Source organism: Lathamus discolor, chromosome 3 (assembly GCF_037157495.1).
Source record: "Lathamus discolor isolate bLatDis1 chromosome 3, bLatDis1.hap1, whole genome shotgun sequence".
Taxonomy (NCBI): domain Eukaryota; kingdom Metazoa; phylum Chordata; class Aves; order Psittaciformes; family Psittacidae; genus Lathamus; species Lathamus discolor.
Window position 1 is genome coordinate 75,687,429 of NC_088886.1, and position 18,278 is coordinate 75,705,706.

Genomic DNA, 18,278 nt, shown 5'->3' on the forward strand with positions numbered 1-18,278 from the left:
CAAGACAAATCAAGATGGTTTAGTGCTGGTACTTCTATTTTTTCTACTGTATTAATTTCCTGCTATAGTAATTTAAAAATATAGTTAAAAACATATTCAGTAAAGATACCTGAAATTTCTCTTCCTCCAAAGCAACTGCTATGCTATGCCAAGGAATTCCAAATAATGTATTATTTCAAACACAAGGGAATTGCTCATGACATTCTCTCTTTTCAGTGGATTTCATGCTATAAAAAACTTGGGAAAGCTCCCACATTATTATTAGGTATATTTTAATGCCTCATTACTCTTTGCCCATCTGTATTCCTCATTCATTCCCCCAGAAAAAAAAAAAAAACAAAACCAACAACAAAACAAGCCATAATTGAAACTAGAGCAACATATCCACAGACACAGGCAGCAAAACTTTATGGGCCAAACCACCAAATTCATAGGGCTGTGTTACTGGTATGACCTGAAACCTGATTAAACAGCATAGAAAAACATCACAAGTATGCCACTGAAGCTACTGAATCTTCCTGCCAGAGCACAAATTCTGTTGCTTCATTCCAGATGCACATCAGAAATAGTGGATGTATTACAGATTTTAGGAGAGGCTTTCAGAAAACACTGAGGGGTGTGGGGCACAGGCCTCAACTGAGAACAGACATTGACTTATTTGCTGTGACTCTAAAGGAGATAACAGAAGACCCCAATCACATGCCCCACTTTGGAGAAAACAAAAATGTTTTCCTGCTTGCTTTCCTCAGTATGCACTCACTGATATTGGTAACAAAAGTGTAACTGGATGATACTCTTAAACATACAGTTTAGTTGTAGGTAGTCCTGCAAGGATCACAGAGTTGGTCTCAATGATGCTTATGGGACTCTTTCAACTTGATGTATTCTATGTTTTTATGACACATGTGAAAAATATGGTATATTCCTCCATATTCCTCCAAAGAAGATTTCTCCACCTCCAAACAAAATTTTTACTGTTTTGAATTAAAACAATGGCCGTATGAATTTATGAGTTCATCAACAGACCTTAACACTTGTATGAAGACCTTTGTTAAGATGCCTGAAGGGGTTTTTTCCCCAGATGCTGCTGCTTAAAGCTGCAGAGAGTGACTACTGCTCTGAGCATCCCTTTCTGACAGTATTTTTATTTGAGTGACACTTTTTAATGCTGTTCACCAAGTAATGACCCAAAAGAGATCCAAAGGTTTTTTTGTGAAAATGTTTACTGCATGAAGCCATTTTCTCAGTTGGCTGAGTTTTGAAAGCTTTTTGTTATTTCTTCAATGACACATGCTAATTTGACAAGAACAGTATTTCCACAGTTCAGACTTTTCTCAAGGTCAGAACAATGCAATGAGAATGAGAGAATGGGTTAACAAGATGCATCAGGGCTTTTGTTTTCTTCAGAGCTTACCACCCAACCTTTTTCTCATTGGCCCCAACCCAGTTCAGCAGTCAAGTGTATTCCATGCAACTCACAGGTTTTACATCAGTTTCTTCCAGATTTGCATTTAGAAATATGAATACTTACACACAAATATACACAAACACACTCCCAATCAGCTAGAAACTTTAATAAAGTTTTAAAGTATGATTTATTTTACAAAATTATTGATTTTTAGGTGGACCATGCCACACCAGCAACTCTGAGCAGGTTGGGGAGGGAGCAGGTGGCCAGGAAAGGGAACTCCTTATGCTAGCATAAACACAGTGGTGCTGCTGCTGCAGTCGCTGCATCAGAACTTTGGGTTCACCAATGGTCAATAACTTGGAACAGAACTGATGAACCAAATATAGATAAAGTGTCCATGGAAATACCAGAAGCACTATGGTCTTTGATTTTGCATTGGATTTCTTGATCTTTGGGGTTTTGGGGTTGGTATTTTTTTTAACATAATACAAAGAACTATCCTCAAAGTTTTCTTTTCATCAGCAAAAATTTTTACCTGGCTTAAAATGAAATTTCAGATGGGAAGTTTATGTCAAATATCAAAATTTTCTCTCATGGAATATTTCCCATACATTACTATTCCAAAGAAGATCAGGTAAATTTAAGGCAGCTTTAGAAAAATTCAGCTTGGTATACTTAATCTAAACAAAATAAACCACCAGCTACATCAAAGCCTTTACCAGGTCAGCCTAAATCACCACAGTTCAGAACATTTCCTTTAAAATTTTAAATTTCATATGCCATAAGTGCAGGGTCTGGCATATTTCATCCTTTGAATATTAGACAATTTTATTATATTGTGCTAAATTATCAAAACTACTAATCCACTGTCTAGCCAAAGCCAAGAACAACCAGCAGCCAAAACCAACATTTTGAATTCTCGTGGTCTGAAGCTTGTTTCCTTTGCTTTTAATTAGCTACAGATATTTCTCATCTTTCCTATGTTTTTTCATCTTTCATATTCCTAAAATGGCATTTTGGCAGCAAATGTTTCAAACTGGACTCACACAGGGTATGCTTGCCATAAAGGAGTTTGTGAAAGTTAAGGAAGTTAAAATCAGAAGTAGTTAAAAGTTAATCTCAACAGCATGGGAAAAAATTACCTTCCACATATTCTTTAAAGTCTATAGCTGCATACTGGTACATGCACATCTTCCTGAGACAGACACAGACACTTGTCTTGACTTCCAAGGGGCTATACTCGGTACAGTGAAGAAGAGTAAAGGTTTGTGAATGAGTTCTAATGACACAAAGGAATGGATGCATATACTCGAAGGACAGATTAAGAACACAAAAATGTCAAAGCAATTGTATTTACATTTATAGCTAAATCTTTTCTTCTTCTATATAACTCCCCTCCTCACAGACTAGCTGTAGAAATCATCTTAAGGTAGCCAAACAGTAGGCAGAGGTTTCTCTATGCTCTACCTGTATCTCCTTCAAGTGAAGATATGCACAAAGACATTGCTACAGGCAGTGGTATTTTACATTAACATAATTTTCTGTCAATCTGGGTTAGCATTAGTGTTGACAAATTAAGGAAAATATCAGCCATCAATGTTTTAAAGTCTTTTAAATGGGAATTCCCTTCAGCTTCATCCACATCCTATCACACCCACAGGAAACTGACATATGCACAACTCTGACACAGACCGAAGTGCTCAGGAGTGAAGAAACACATGTTTTGCTAGAATTGCTGTCAGTTTAAAAATCAGTTACAGAATCACAGCCATTAACTAACCAGCTTAACAAAATGAGAAATGAGATCCTTTGAACGGGAAGCAAACTGCTACCAAGCAACTACATTAACCTCTCTTACGGTATTTGCCCTCATTCTACTTTGAAAGTATATGTGAAGAACAAAAAGCAACTGGCACCAGTATAAATGTGAGATCTCAAACTTTACTTGTGCTGCATAAAATCCCCCAAAAGGCACTGATGGCTATTTGGACAACTCACGCCATGTTCAACCAACTAGAACACATTTATGTGATGATCTTTATCAATTACCTTTGAAAACGTGTGCTTACTTTGAAAAGAATAATTTCTCTTTTACATGAAGACAGTCTTTTAGTCTGAAAGTATCCAAGTATAAATCTTTAGCACCAACTGAAATAATATGTTTGTATATATTTTCTGAAATGCCACTTCCATAAAATTTCTTCCACCTGAAATTATAAACATAGGTTCCAATTAACCGCTTTCTAATTTTCAAATTTGTTCATCAACTGCCTCTTGCAAGTCTTAATTCTTTCCTTGAAATACCAGAGATTAACAACTGCTGAAAACTGGACTGGTTTTCCAGGTCTAACTGGCCTTATATTTCAGTAGACATCCTACTATATTTTCATGCTGTTAATAGGAATGCGATTCTGTGCCATTGAAAAATTCTACCTGATGAGCTTGTGCTACTGAGAAAGATGTTAAAAGTTTGAAATGGCAAAAGCAGTTAGTGGGTCATCTAAAAAATTAGCTGGCATGCAATCTTTGACTGTCAAGCATGGCACTATTTCACATCCTCTGAATGAGAACTGCAAGGATGACCATTACTAGGATTTTGATATTATTGTGTAACTGCACTGCACATTACAGTCTTTTTACAATGCATTCCATCTGTTTCACATAGCTGTATAGTAACACTGCAGCAGAACGAATGTATCAATGCACATTATCCACTAAAATCCTCTACTCTTTGTGAAGCAGAGATTTTATAGACAGTGCCAGCTGCAGTCTGTAGGAAGCAATGTGAATGTTTCCATGAATTCAATTGAAAATCATATGCTCAGGGTGTGGCCGTGGGAAAGACTAGTGTATCTTGCGCACAGTCCCTAAGCTCCAATTAGCATTCCTTTAATTACAACCAGACTTTTCCATATGCTTTTGCAGTATTCCACTGTCTTACCTGAATACAAACCGGAATAAAAAAATATTTATTAACCATGAACATTTAAAATATTACATGAATTGGACACACAACCACTGCCTTGATAAATTTCAGTCTCACATTAACAAGGTACTTTGTGAAGATTAAATATACATACCAAATGCAATAAAACATTACAAGTATTATAGTTACAGCAGAGGAATGAAAATCAAACACAGCTATTATGGTTATGAATTACATACAAATAACATTTACATGTCATTTACACATTTAAGTACATTATCTCCCCTCCAAATGTAAAAATATTAAAATAACAGCAAAAACATGTAATGGAGAATCTCAGTTAAAGCTTGTAAAATTGCAAGTAATTGAAAATTTCCACTACAAGCATGGAAAATATTAGGTGGCTTTAATATAGGTATCTATTACCTCCACAATCACATCCTGCATTTATTTTTCTGGAGAAAAAAAATCCCCACAGAATTCTCATACTGATTTCACACTCCATTAAAAAATCCCTGGTGGAAACAAAATGCACAGAATTTGATGGGAAGCTTTGATAAGGATAACATCTACCAAAATTAAGTTAAAAAGTATTCAGTTGAGTTTGTAATTCTACAAACCAGCTCTTGCCATTGGTCTGCCAGGGTCTTGCATACAACTGCAGTACTCAGATTCACTCACTTTGCTAACTGCACTTAATAGCAAAGCTTAGACATCAAACTTTCAGGCATTACTTACCTCAGACTGCGGTACCAGATGTCACTATGATAAAATAACCTTTGCATACCTTTTTTTTTTTTTCTTAATTCCTTCCAGCTCATTTTAACTTAATAAGATGCCTTAAAAGGCTCAACCATACAACGCGCACACATTTTGTTCAGAGAGGCTGGACTTGCCCCCCTCAACTTTTATCCTCTCCAAGCTGTATTTGTGTATCCTGTTGCACAGAGCATGCAAAACTTCACATTCATCTTGCTGAGAAATTCTGCTCACAGCTGCTTGTTTGGCAGGGATCTGGTTGGGGGGGAGTGAGGGCAGGGAAGAGAGAATTTTCCAAGCGATGGGGAAAAAACAGTACAAAACTTTCATCATCAATGGCCTTGACATTGCTAGAGCCAACGGAAACAACATCACCCAATTGATTCCATGCGAGGGAACCGTTCAGAAACAAACAAACAAAAAAGTCTCCTGCATTTATTTCTATCGAGGTAGCTTATGCCAAGCTTCCTTTGGTGAAATCCGGATTTCTCCTGCATTGGCTTCTTCCTGCTGTTGATGGAGCAGGATATTTGTTGAAACAAGCAAGTACTGAATGTGATATTCTCAATTAATTAGCATATATTGCCGGAGAGAGAACTCTATTCTCTTCTGAAGCTGTAAGAACACCTATTTTCCCTTTTTCCAAAGGAATCATTAAGTGCTTTGTTGGTGAAATACATAACTAGGCCAAGAGCAGACATAAAATTTCTCACTAATTGTTAAGCAGATGCAAGCCTAGATGGCAAATGAATTCCATAACAGGTACATATCTTACTGACCTTGCAAATAGTTTTATAGAAATAAAAACGCTCGGCTATTGCTACAGGCCTACAACACGCAAAGAACAGGCAGCATGTTATCAGCTAAAATCTCCAGGTTTTCCAAAAGAAAAAAAATACTGCAAGAATAAAACATAGTTGGCTCCCCCGCCTCCCCAGCAAATACATCTCCCTTTCTCAGGAGGGTATTAGAAAACAACTGCTAAACTACCATATTTTATAACTGCTCAGTGATGAGAATAGTCACATCTTTATTCTACACTTTCTTCTGCACATCTCAAATCTTTACTGACTGTGAACTGGTAAGCAGTTGTTGTACATCATTCCAGAACTAGTGGTATTCTAATTATGGCATTAATTACTCTGGATATTGTATAAGCATTTTATAGACTAAGCAGCAAAGCCCTTTTTGATTTGTCAAAGAAAAGCATAAAATAGATTACATACAGACTCCGGTCAAGCGGGACACTGACAACTTCAGCTATATTTGGTTTGTCCTGCTCTAAAAGATATCATGTCCCAGATTCAAATTCAGTAGGAAGTTTAGATTTCAGTATGCATCATTTGCAACCACTAGACTAAGTGAATTTATTCCCATGTCACTGCTATCAGACAACTTCTAACTTCGAGGTCATGAACAATCCTCAGGCTGTCTTGTTACACCACTTTACAAGGCTTTGGAGAAGAGAAACAACCATTTGATGAGTGTTTTTAAGGAACAGAGAACTTTTAAGACTGAAGTGGCCATCACCGGGAGATCTGAACTCTGAACACCATTTGTTTGGTCATCTCTGAGGGTCAGACATTACAAAGAGGGTGACTCTGTTGAAAATCAGACCACCAAACTGATGTGAAATTCAGACTAATCCAAATGTGGCAGCCAAGTCAGCTACTGAAACTATATAGTGCTACCAAATGTAGAATGATTACATGCATGCAGTATGAAGAAAAAAAGCTTCAGTTTTATAACTAGGAAGCAAATAATAGATAAAACCTTCAATGTGGTTTCTCCTTTAAGGCCAAAAAGAAGCACCAAGAAATAACACAAAGGGAAGATGAGTAAGATAATTAAAAATACTATCCAAAATAGACAGAATTTAACTGATTTGCCCATCACCATATTGCACATTGTGTCACATTCAGGGTTTAAATCTCCACTCAGCAATTAGCAATGGATTTACCATCTGTTGGGATTGTCATTAAAAGGACTGCAAAAAAGAGAGTAAAAATACTTGGGCTAAGAAAAAGAAAATCCAGACAAATGAAAAGTCAGGAAAAGATAACGAAATATTTCTGCTAATAAATTATCAGTCATTTATTTTCTACACCAGTTTTTCACCTGTAATTGTACTTGTCTGTAAGATGGTCTTCGAACAAAATCTATTCTCAACCTACAGTTTGGACACTAATGTCTGTGGTATTACTAGGGACACTTTAAATGCCAAGTTTAGAGGAACATTGCCAGCAAGAAATACCCAGTGTTAAGAGTTACTTGAGACAATCTACCTTAATATTTTTTTTGCACCTAAGAAACACAAAGTAGGCTCTTCCCCTACTGCAAGTGAAGGCATAATTGTTACCTAAAGTGACCTCCTGCACCCAGCTCTATCCCTCTCTAATCTCTTGTTACCCATTCTGAGCGTTCACCCTACAGATTGAATTGCATATAGTAACATTGTGGATGTCAGTTTTATCAGCTACACAACCTGTCCAAATAACCAATCAAACATACCTTCACATCATGTACCAGCAATTTTCAACTGGTAACTCAAGACTACCTACTTTGTAGCAAAGTGTAATGAAGTGGTATGTTTCACCACTAACAATCACCTGCAAGATACAGGTGTTAATAAATGTGACTTAAACACCTGACTTTAACAAACTAGCAATCTTTCACATTTATTTCGGGACCCCTTCATTTCTCCCACAAAGCCCTAGGAGGCATTTGAAATCTATTGCTAGACACATAATCACAAAGAAATCACAGCTGTTAATCAAGCCATCCTGACCAATGAGAATCCTGAATGCTCCTCTACAGCACCCAGACAAAACAAAAGCAGCAGAAATACATTAGGTTTTGAATACTTCTTGACTTTTAAAGTGATCACCTGGTGACAGCAGCCAAACTCATTGTCTTCTTTTTATTGTTTTTAATTACACAACTGTAGTGCTAGAACTAAATACAGTGAACAAGTAAACTGACCTGTTAAACGTGCCAGAGAACAAGAATGTTAAGAAAGGACAAGAACTGTAAGAAGATTATTATTACTTGAAAAAGAATGCATTCCTAGATTAAAAATGTAAAAAAAAATCATAACATAAAGTAGTGTCCAGCTGATATTAAAACAGTGTGCATAATATGTCAGAGCTGGATATGCATGTGAATCTCCACAGGAGGTTCAAAAACTAGTATCTGATAATGATCATTAATGAGTATCAATTCTAAAAGGCTGCAAACATAATATTCAAGTGTTTATTTAGATTTTGAAGCACTTTCTCAGACTAACAGTGAACAACCCTACAGTCCTTTTAGTTGGGGAAATTTATTCATAATGGTGGCAATACAGCAAGGATTTCTCAAATCTCTGTACTCAAAACCAACAGAACTGAAAGGGTGTTAACCTCAGAAACAAATTACAGCTTTTTAAGTACCAGCACCATTAACAATTTTACTGTCCAAAAAATGCCCTGGGGACATTCACAACAGGTGCTGGTGCAGTTGAAACAGACTTGCCTAGCAAATTATCCTTTCTTTTTTTTCAATTGATCTTTTACAACAGCAAAAGGTGAACAACAGACATGAATATTGCAGAAAGTGCAAAAAAAAGTAGCATGCCTCTCATTTTGATTTTTTTTTTTTTTACAAATGCTAGTAGCATAATCAGTCCCTAATATTAATTCTATTTATATCATGGTTGCAATCTGGAATACATCCTGCATCTTCCCAGCCCTGCTCCTCACATGCATGGATAGTGAGAGAAATAAAGACCAGAGGCTAAGTTCCCTTGCCCCCACATAGTCTCCTGTCACCCTTTGAGATGCCTGAGGGTATAGAGAAGTTTTCTAAACCTGGCCCAGTGTCTCTGGAGCATCCTGTACAGAGGCAGCCAGACCTGCTGGGCTTCCCTGGCAGTGGCAGATGCCTGTGCACTGGGTAATCACATCCCACCCCAAACGTGTAACATGACAAATCCTTCCCCCATTAACAGCTTCCCTATAAAAAGTTTAGCTCAAGGAGCAAGAAGAAAGGGGTGGGGGGTGGGGCACAGACAGACACAGGGACCAATAAACTAATCCATAAAAAAAAAAAAAACAACCCAAAACAAAAACAAAACCTAAAAAAACCCACCCCAAAACAAACAAACAAAACCAAGAAAAAAACAACCAACAAACCAACCAAACAAAAAAAAAAAAAAAAAAAAAACACAAACAAAAAATACGAACAAAAAAAAAAAGTGAAAAATCAAAAATGATCAGCATGTTTGTTTTGGGTTTCCTAGCAGTTTCACAGAAGTCACTAATTCATGACATGCCCAGAGCAGAATCAAAACAACTCAAAAACAAAGGTCATTTGAAAAGGGGGTCACACACTTAAAGACTGGACCACCTCCAAAAACTGCAAAGAAAGGGCAGTTGGCAAGTAAAATATTCAGAGAAGCACCAGAAAGAGCCAGAAAAGCACTATGAAAAGCCTGGGTGAGATCCCAAAAGAGCTGAAACATCATCGTGGCACAGTTGTCAGAATCCAGAAGAGAGTTGGAAGAACTTTGCAAATGCAACTTGTGCAGTTTTCCAGCAACTGTAATCTATTACAGTCACTAAGGCAGATGAGTACTGTAGGCTGTGTCTAATTTGTCCTGATTACACAGGCTTTTGGTTTGGTTCTTTTTAACGTATACCGGAAACATGGACAAATGCAGAAATAAGAGTTATTTTTGCAGAAAAAGGCTCCTCACAGAGCTTAAATGACCAAAAGATTCAAATGAGCTGGAAATACAGAGAGGAGGTGGAAGAAAGGGTGATATCCTTTCACAACAAAAGTTATTTTTACTTAAGTATCATTATCTGTTGAGCTAAGCTGCTTCTGTGATTGCAATTGACGCTGCTGGGCTTTGCCAAATAGCCCTAAAGATGGCAGCTCTGAAGGTATAATTTTACAAAAGCAGTACACCAGTGCCCTGCTCGACTTCCAAAAAGAAAGATATCTTTGTAGACACAGTATTTGTCAAAGAAATACATGTTCAAGAAGTGCCATACTTCTCTAGAATAAGACCAGGTTGTAAATCTAGATAGTATCTGGAACAATTCACCATGTAAGTAAGAGCTGAAAAGACCTAACATATATAAAAAAAAAAACCAAAAAAAAAAAAACGAAAACAAAAATGGAAAGCAAGCAAATATATCCTCATTGCTGTTCTAGGACTAAGTTTTGCCCAAGGTCTCTTTCATGGGCCTCAGCTGGAAATCAAAGGCCCAGGAGATTTTTCTGAAAGCAGTAAGGGATATCCTGAGTCCCAGCCAGCAGCCTAACAATACAGCTTCCAACAGCCAAAACTGTGTGAATTGTGTTATGAACATCACTCATTAGCGCACTGTGTACTTATGGAGCCTTCAAATAATTGTATTTTAATAGTTAAAAATATTTTATTTATGAAAGCTGTTATACTTTAAGTAATAGGCTCCCACTCCGTAACAATTAAACAGTGATTTCAAATTATTCTTCATTTCTCAATATATTCAGGTAGAGAGCTTTGAAAGCTATACTTTCAAAGATTAGACTGCAAAAAGTCTATTCCATACTTCACTTCCATATTATTTGTACTTCACATACTACCAGACTAATATGGAATTTTGTTTATGATAACCCATTCTAGGCTTCGGGGGGGGGGGGGGGGGGGAACAGCTCAAAACCAACCCAAAATTAAAACACTCAGCTGGTTTACATTAACTTCTCTTTGAAAACCTATGTCTTCTCTTTTCTACCATAAAAGAGCTCAAATTCTGTTCTCTAAGCAATGTCCTTTCTCTCCCACACAACTGTGACATAGGTGGAGCTGATCACTGCAGGATTGGATTTGTTTCTTGGCAAAAGTTGTTATGACGTATTTGCTGCTACATCCTAACGTTTGTTAGCATTCCTTGTCCTAGCTATACCTACTACATCTGATAGTGATAGCTTTCTGCAGTAATTCCTTAGTTATTATCTGAGCGGTGGATTTCAGAATTTTGCTCTTCAGCAGCATTAACTGCATTTATATCCAAAGGATGCAATGTTTCAATAACTTCCAGTGTTATTTACACATTATTTCTTCTTTGTACTGAAATTGTAAAAGAAGACAGAACTGTTTAAAGGATAAAACTCTGTGATTTCTAAAAGCAAGTCTTAACACTCTTAACAAAGTTTATCTCTCATGATAAATTGTGCTCTTGTAGCACTGCTAAAGATCTACCAGCTGTTTAAAACTGTGAAAATCTGTTTCTTAGACCTGTAATTTTTTTATTTTTTTTTTTTTTGTGACATCCAACAGTTAATTTGGATTGGGGTCTTTTGATTTAACTGCAGAGGCAGACTTGTTGAGACAACTACAAATGCAAGTCTTCACGCATTAATCATTCTCCCTGTACTAGCTTCTGTCCTTACAGCTTGATCAGACACTGGGAAATTGCCTGCTCAATGTCATTTTTCCAGTATTAAGTGCTTCTGTGGCTTACCAGCTTTCCTGGCCCAGGAGAAGCCTGTGGGTGATTATAACTCTCCATAGTATCGGAATAGTTTGGGTTGAAGGGACCTTAAAGCTCATCTAGTTCCAGCCCCCTGCCCTGGCCAGGGGCACCTTCCACACAACCAGGTTGCTCAAAGCCCTGTCCAACCTGGCCTTGAAAAATTTCTTAGTTACAGTAACTGTGATAGTATTCCTTTTACTCTTCTCCATGCTCCACTGGCCCTTATGCCATCATAAGGGAAAACATTCAGTAATATGTAACAACCATATTGAGGGCATCACAAATTATTAAAATGCAGAATGCTTCATGCTCACATTATTAATCCAATTCTCTATTTGTGTTGATATAGGAAAGAGCAAGATTAAGAGTAGCTGGTGCATACTGATCCTGTCCTCACTTATGCTAGATACTTAAAAAGGTCTTTGTACACAAGCTTCATTACCATTCTTGGAGAACTGAAGTTGTAGTCTTAACAAGCATACTGCCTAATTGTCAAACATGAAATCTGTCACTATGACAAATGCCATTAAATACCACTAAACTTTAGAAAAGAAAAAAAAAAATTATGGTGCTAACTCAAGGCTGTAAACAAAATACAAGTATGCCTTCCTTTCTGCACTAATTGTAGGAGGAGAAGGAAGTCAACACAATTAATGGCTGATAATTATAAAAATACTGTGTTACTTTATATAGTCCAGCATATAGCTTGCATAAGCACTAAAGATCTTTCATTCAACCATTTTCAGTCCCTCGCAAAGCACTCCAAAAATAAATTCAGTTAAAGTAACATACACTTTTTTTTTCTTTTATTTTTTCCTTTATTTCAGGTAGAACCATGCACAGGGTACATACAGAAGTCAAAAGGAAGATAGTAAAGCTCACTAACCTAGATCTGATTCAAGATAGGAAATCCTCCATTTTGAGTGTAAAGGTTCCAGTTCAAGTATACCTGTGAAACAGCATAAAGTATCCCAAAATAAATGAAAAGCTTGAGTTGCATTACAAAAATATAGTATCTATCCCTGTGATACTCCAATCCCTGAAAACAAAATGTCACTGCTAATAAATCAAAACCATCTGTTTCCACAACAATAATTGGTCTTATGAGCAATTTGTTGTGAAGCCAAACTTCAAAAACTTAAGAGGAGGGTAAACAATAAAAAAAATAAATAAATTTTAAAAAAATATATCGGGATTGGAGAGAAGGTAACAGTGGCAAAGACAGCTCAATCTCACTATGTCTAAACAAACTTGCACTTTAGTGGAGACTTGGCATGTTCATCACTTTTACAACATTTCTTGAATTACAGCTCTAATAGGTACAAATCTGTATAAAACATGGCATGAATATCTGATATGATTATATATAGGCCATCAGCACCTTGAAAGTGCTTGAGCCAGAAAATTTCTGGTCCTCGTGTTATAGAAGTTATCTGATAGCCACTTAAGATTTGTAAAAAGCAGGCTACTTACTCACTTAGGTGCAGTCACCAGGAGTCAGTTCATAAATTATGAGCAAAGAAAACCAGAATTAAGTTTATCAGCAAATATAAGCACACATCTAAACTGTGTCAAACTTGAGAACAGACTATTAGTAGCAAGTCCTCTCCGATATGAATTATTTTGTAAGCATGTGGTTTCCATTATGCTGTTTTTATTGCAGCAGATCTGCACATCAAATGGACAGAAAAATCCTTCACAAATTTATACTAGGCTGGGTGGGAGGGTGCTAAGGCTGAAGCCCAAGTACTGGGAATTGATGAACAAATTCAGTTCGCCAAATAAGGAGCAGCATAGCTCGATAAGCCATGTATCCTTCTATATACTTAATGTTCTTCCAAGCACAAGCAAGTTTCTCCAGAGTAATGTACTTTCTAACAGAGTACACAAAGGCACAATAATTTATCTAATAAGTACAATTTTAAAAATAAATTCATTGATGTTTCCTGAATTGAAGGCTATACAAACACGACAGCACAGGTCTGCTGAATGCAAAACCCACTAACAGTCCTCCAACAGCTGGATTTCCCCCTCCTCTTGCAGAGTGAATATTTTTTCACTGGTCTCTCACCTAATAGAGAAATCTTAACAACACTATTCCTATATGCAAATATTTCCTCAGAGCAGCTGCAACAGTATATAGATGTTAGAGAAGTACTTCTTCCTCAGGAAAATACATAAAACTAAATAATGATAAATTGTAAAAGAGCACCCAAATACATTCTGTAGTCCCAAATTGTGCTGATCAATGATATCTCCCTCACATTCAGCGCACAGATGAAGCTTTTCCTCCTAAAAGGCAAATTGATTTAAACTTCCATGACCATCAAACTGTATTTTAAGAGAATACTGATGCTAATATTAAAAATATAATTTAAACTGCACTTATCTTCCTGGTTTACCTATTATAGAATCTAGGAACCATAAGAGTCATCACAATATGTGGTGGCATAATATGTATTTGTCCATACAGGTAATCTATCTCAAGTGTGTTTTTCTGTGAATTATTATGTTTACTGATTTGTATCAGTGAAAGATAAGAAATATTTCCAGTGAACTCTATCCTACTTCCCTGAGGAAAAAAAAAAAACAAACAACAAAAAACCCACACCAGCTGCTTGGCAAGACTCTACTAGAATGATAACATGGTCTCTGAGCACTCTTGTTCAAGCAACAGAATTAATTACTGATGAATGCTAACACAGCAATAGCACTGACAACTGTATCATCTATACTGCCTAGCAAACAAGCTGTTTGGTCATGGTGGCTATTTCTTTAATACAGAGCTTTTCCAGAATTATTTTTGCATGACTTGTACTTCTAGAATAGTATTAAGGAAGCAGCCAACTGTGTCTAAAACTATGAAACATTTACAACTGGCAAAGATTTGTTAGTAAGGAGAATTTTATACAGCAGTAGCATGCAAACTTATTGTTAGATCTACCTGAAACTAAGCACAGAAAAAATGATTTCTGAAATAACATCCACCCACTAACAGGTTCATCTCCTGATGAGTGATACTGTCATAACTAGAAAATGAGTATGAACAGGTTCTATAGTTCATTCTGCAAAATTCTCATCACTCTGTACTTTAAGAGACTGTTAAAAATGGCACTTATATCTAAAAGAATGGACAATGATCAATCTGAATAAAAAAAACATCAACAAGGGAAAGGTAAAAAGGAAGTTCTTACACAGCTGAGAAGACAAGAGTGAAAAAACAGACGAGAGATAAAATTCTGTAAAAATCATTATATAAAAAGTGACAAGAACTGGAAGGAAAAAAAAAAGAAAAAGAAAAAGAAAATCCAAGCCTCAAACAAACAGCAACAAAAAGAACCAAACCAATCAAATCAAAACAAAAACACACCACCAAATAAACTCAGCCAAAAGCTCTGCTGTCACTCTGTGACTGTGTAAGTATCTACACTTTTTTGGATAAGGTTTTACACTAGTTGGTCTGGAAATTTAGACAGGAATCTCATGAGAACAGGCTTTCTGATGACATTTTAGATATTCCCAGGTTATAAGCCTGTCAGAAATAACGCAAGAGCAGCCTTTTTCTACAGTATTTTGGTACTTTGATTCTAACTCCAGCAAAAGAGTAGGAACTACAGAGGCATTTGAACATTACAGACAGAGTGATCAGTAATAACTCTCTCCCCATTCCTTACCCATGCACAGTACACTACAGCCTGAATTTTGGGGAATATAAGAGGACTTAAAAAAAGTGTTAGTTGTTGCTATTTCAAACAAACACCTTGCAGGAGTCACAGCATTATGCAGTTTGTTACCAAATGTTTTTTCTAATAAAGATCAAGTATCTTTCTTGAGCACTGTGTTGAGACTTCACACACAGGATTCCTGCAGCTTACAGATATGGTTGGTAAATAAAACAGGATGTTACAAAGGCTACCTTCCTTACACAAACAAGGAAAGTGGTGACTTCACTGAAAGACTGTGAAAAGGGATCTTCTATCATTAACAATAACATGACAACTACATTTTGGAAGGAAGTAAAAGACTGAGTTCAGCTTAGCTATCCCTTAAAACTAGATACAAAAATAGAGGTAGCTACATTCCTGCAAATGATCACATAACTAGAATTTTCACATGTAAATCTTGCACTTCTTTGAAAGACATACAACTTAAAAACAGGTGTTCTGATAAATATCCTCATACAATCAGGATAAAGTAAGCTGAAAAGTCTACTGGGAGAAGAAGATTTCTGGGCCAGTCACCCTTTTACATTATTCATATAGTTTTGCTGAGCAAGGATGATTCTATTTTTTGTTTTATTATAACATATACTCTCAGGTTACATGTGGAAACCACGGTAAGTTCTTTCAGAGGTCTGCAGAGAAGTGGGAATCATTCTCTTAAACATCTGGGGATCCAGACAGCTTTGGAAAGGCAGCAGTCCAAGACTGAGCACAACAAATGTAGCAAAGATGCACTTGGTTGCTACATAGAAATTACACTAGATGAAAAAAGAGTCAGCGGGATCAGATGGAACAAACACAAAGGAAATGAAGAGAGTTACACTTGACACGTTTTTATTTTTATTTTGCTGTTTTAAGCGGGAAAACAAGGTATAGATACTGGCAAATTCACAAAAGCAGCACTGTTTTCTCTTTGAAAGCTGAGATTCTCCAACAGTGGAGCAGGAACAGCAGCTGAATCTCTTCAAACAGCATTTGCTTCGTAACTTGGTGACCTTTCTGTTAAGCCCAAAGGGCCACAAACACACAGAATCCATACAACCCATGATGTCTTCAAGTACTGGAAGTTGCTAACCAAGTGCTCGGTGTCAGGAAATAACTCCCCCTGTGGAACTAATTTATTTTCTACTAGAGGACACTTAAAATCTCTCTGGAGAGTCAAGAGAAAGATTTTCAGCAATCAGTTGCAAGTTATCCCCATTGGAAACCCAACAGAAATCACTTTTAACCACATTTGTGGTCCCCTTCCTGGCATGACATACACCCAAGAAACCTAGGGCTCTGTAAAACAGTCACCGTCTAGGAAACCTCAGCCAATTAAAAAAATTACCACATGTAATCCTTCTGAACATGTTTCAGCACTCTAAGAATTTAAGTGCTTGCTTTAAAAAGTTACAAATGGATTCTGGAAATCCACATATATTTCTGGGAGCTTTTCCAGTTCAAAAACCTGCTTGCTCACACACATGTAAGATCATGTGGTGCTTTGTGAGGAACACATTAACTATTACGCTTAGTCAACGTGACAGAAATATTGCCGATCTGCTTTATTTTTACATTATGCAGTACACGCTCCCCTTCCTGTACGAAGCCATATATTAATATTCTTTATTAAATGGATACAAATAACATTAGGCATGGTAAATAATTACTGAGCACCCTCTTTGTCACACCTTTCAAAAGGAGTAGTAACGTGGACACAGTGGACAAAAGATGTTTTCTCCAATACATACTTTCTTTCCAATATTTTCTTGCTGATTACTAGATTTTTTTCCCCTGTCCATTTGTAATCCCCTTTAAATCATTGCCAGTTTTGCAAACTCATGGCCTTGTTTTTTGCTCTCTATGAAATATCATCCATATAATTTCACCAAGTATGTGGAACTGCATAGAGCATACTATTCATGACTTCAAGGATTTTGTAGGATTGAAGACTCAAATCCAAATGGAGTCAGAGCTAAAGAAAAATAGTTGGTACCTAACACTTCCAATAAGCCATCTTTCAAACTGGGTAAGAGCCGTACAGTTTAAAAAAAGCTTTTGACGAGTAGCATTAGCTTAAATTTCATCCGCTTCATGTCAGTTAATACATTTCTTATTCTACAAGAACCAGACTTGCATGTATGTTCCTGTTGTGTCCCTGAGACATGCTGTAGGATATTCAGCTGCCAGACTTCCGCCTCACAGTTCTGCTAACATTAAAACTGACCTAGAGTACCCTTAGTTTTCCATTTGGTAGATTATTACCAAGTATATCCCAGTATTCCAAATCATGTTTATTCCAAACACACACGCACACACACACACACAAAAAAAAAAAAAGAAAAAAAAGACCATTTTCACATCTAAGAAAATGATGTGATTAAAGACTGTGAGATTTTCATACAATGCTGAAAACATACGCAGTTTCCATCAGCATTCCAACTCCCTGTAGACTGCATTCAAGTCTATTCTACTAATCCCTGAATCCCCATCCCAAATTTGACTGATTCCTCTTGCATGAACTCCTTATTTCACACTAGCTGGAAATCTTAAATGTTTTCAGCTGTGCCCATTAGTGGGTGTCCTTCAGCTAGAGAATTGTTAATATAATCAGACATCACAGAAACACTCCAAGTTGCTTCAAAAGCCCACCAGATGCTATTTTTTATCTTCACCTTTTACATCAAACTGACCCTTTGGATTCCAAGTGCTGGGAATTATGGAAAAAATAATAACAAAAAATTACTCTGTATGTCAAAAAGCAGCACTGTGAATAAGCTGTTTTCTTTCCCAACTTCAAAAGCAAAATGTTTTTCTTTTAAATGGTCTACCTAGACTTTCAGATTCAACAGCCCATCATAAGCCACTGTGATTTCATTTTGCTGAATACATATAAAGTACATAAATTTATTCTAAATACTGAATGCATTTCATCAAATTGAGCTTTGTTAGAAAATAGGCAGTTCGTAGCCTTA

The 18,278-nt window shown here is 36.6% G+C and overlaps 1 protein-coding gene across 4 annotated transcripts in view; it reads right to left on the reverse strand.

Annotated features, from left to right (window-relative positions):
- CALCRL (calcitonin receptor like receptor) overlaps window positions 1–18,278 on the reverse strand; it is a 71,958-nt gene that overhangs the window by 41,708 nt on the left and 11,972 nt on the right. Inside the window, exon 1 of one of the 4 annotated variants that reach the window (XM_065669864.1) lies at window positions 5,076–5,276. The exons of 2 other annotated variants lie outside the window; for them this stretch is intronic. In XM_065669864.1, the coding sequence (XP_065525936.1) occupies window positions 5,076–5,158 (83 nt within the window). In that variant the 5' untranslated portion in view covers window positions 5,159–5,276. Of the gene's footprint in view, window positions 1–2,553; window positions 2,643–5,075; window positions 5,277–18,278 lie in introns of those variants that run through there. One more of the 4 variants, XM_065669866.1, reaches the window with a different exon arrangement.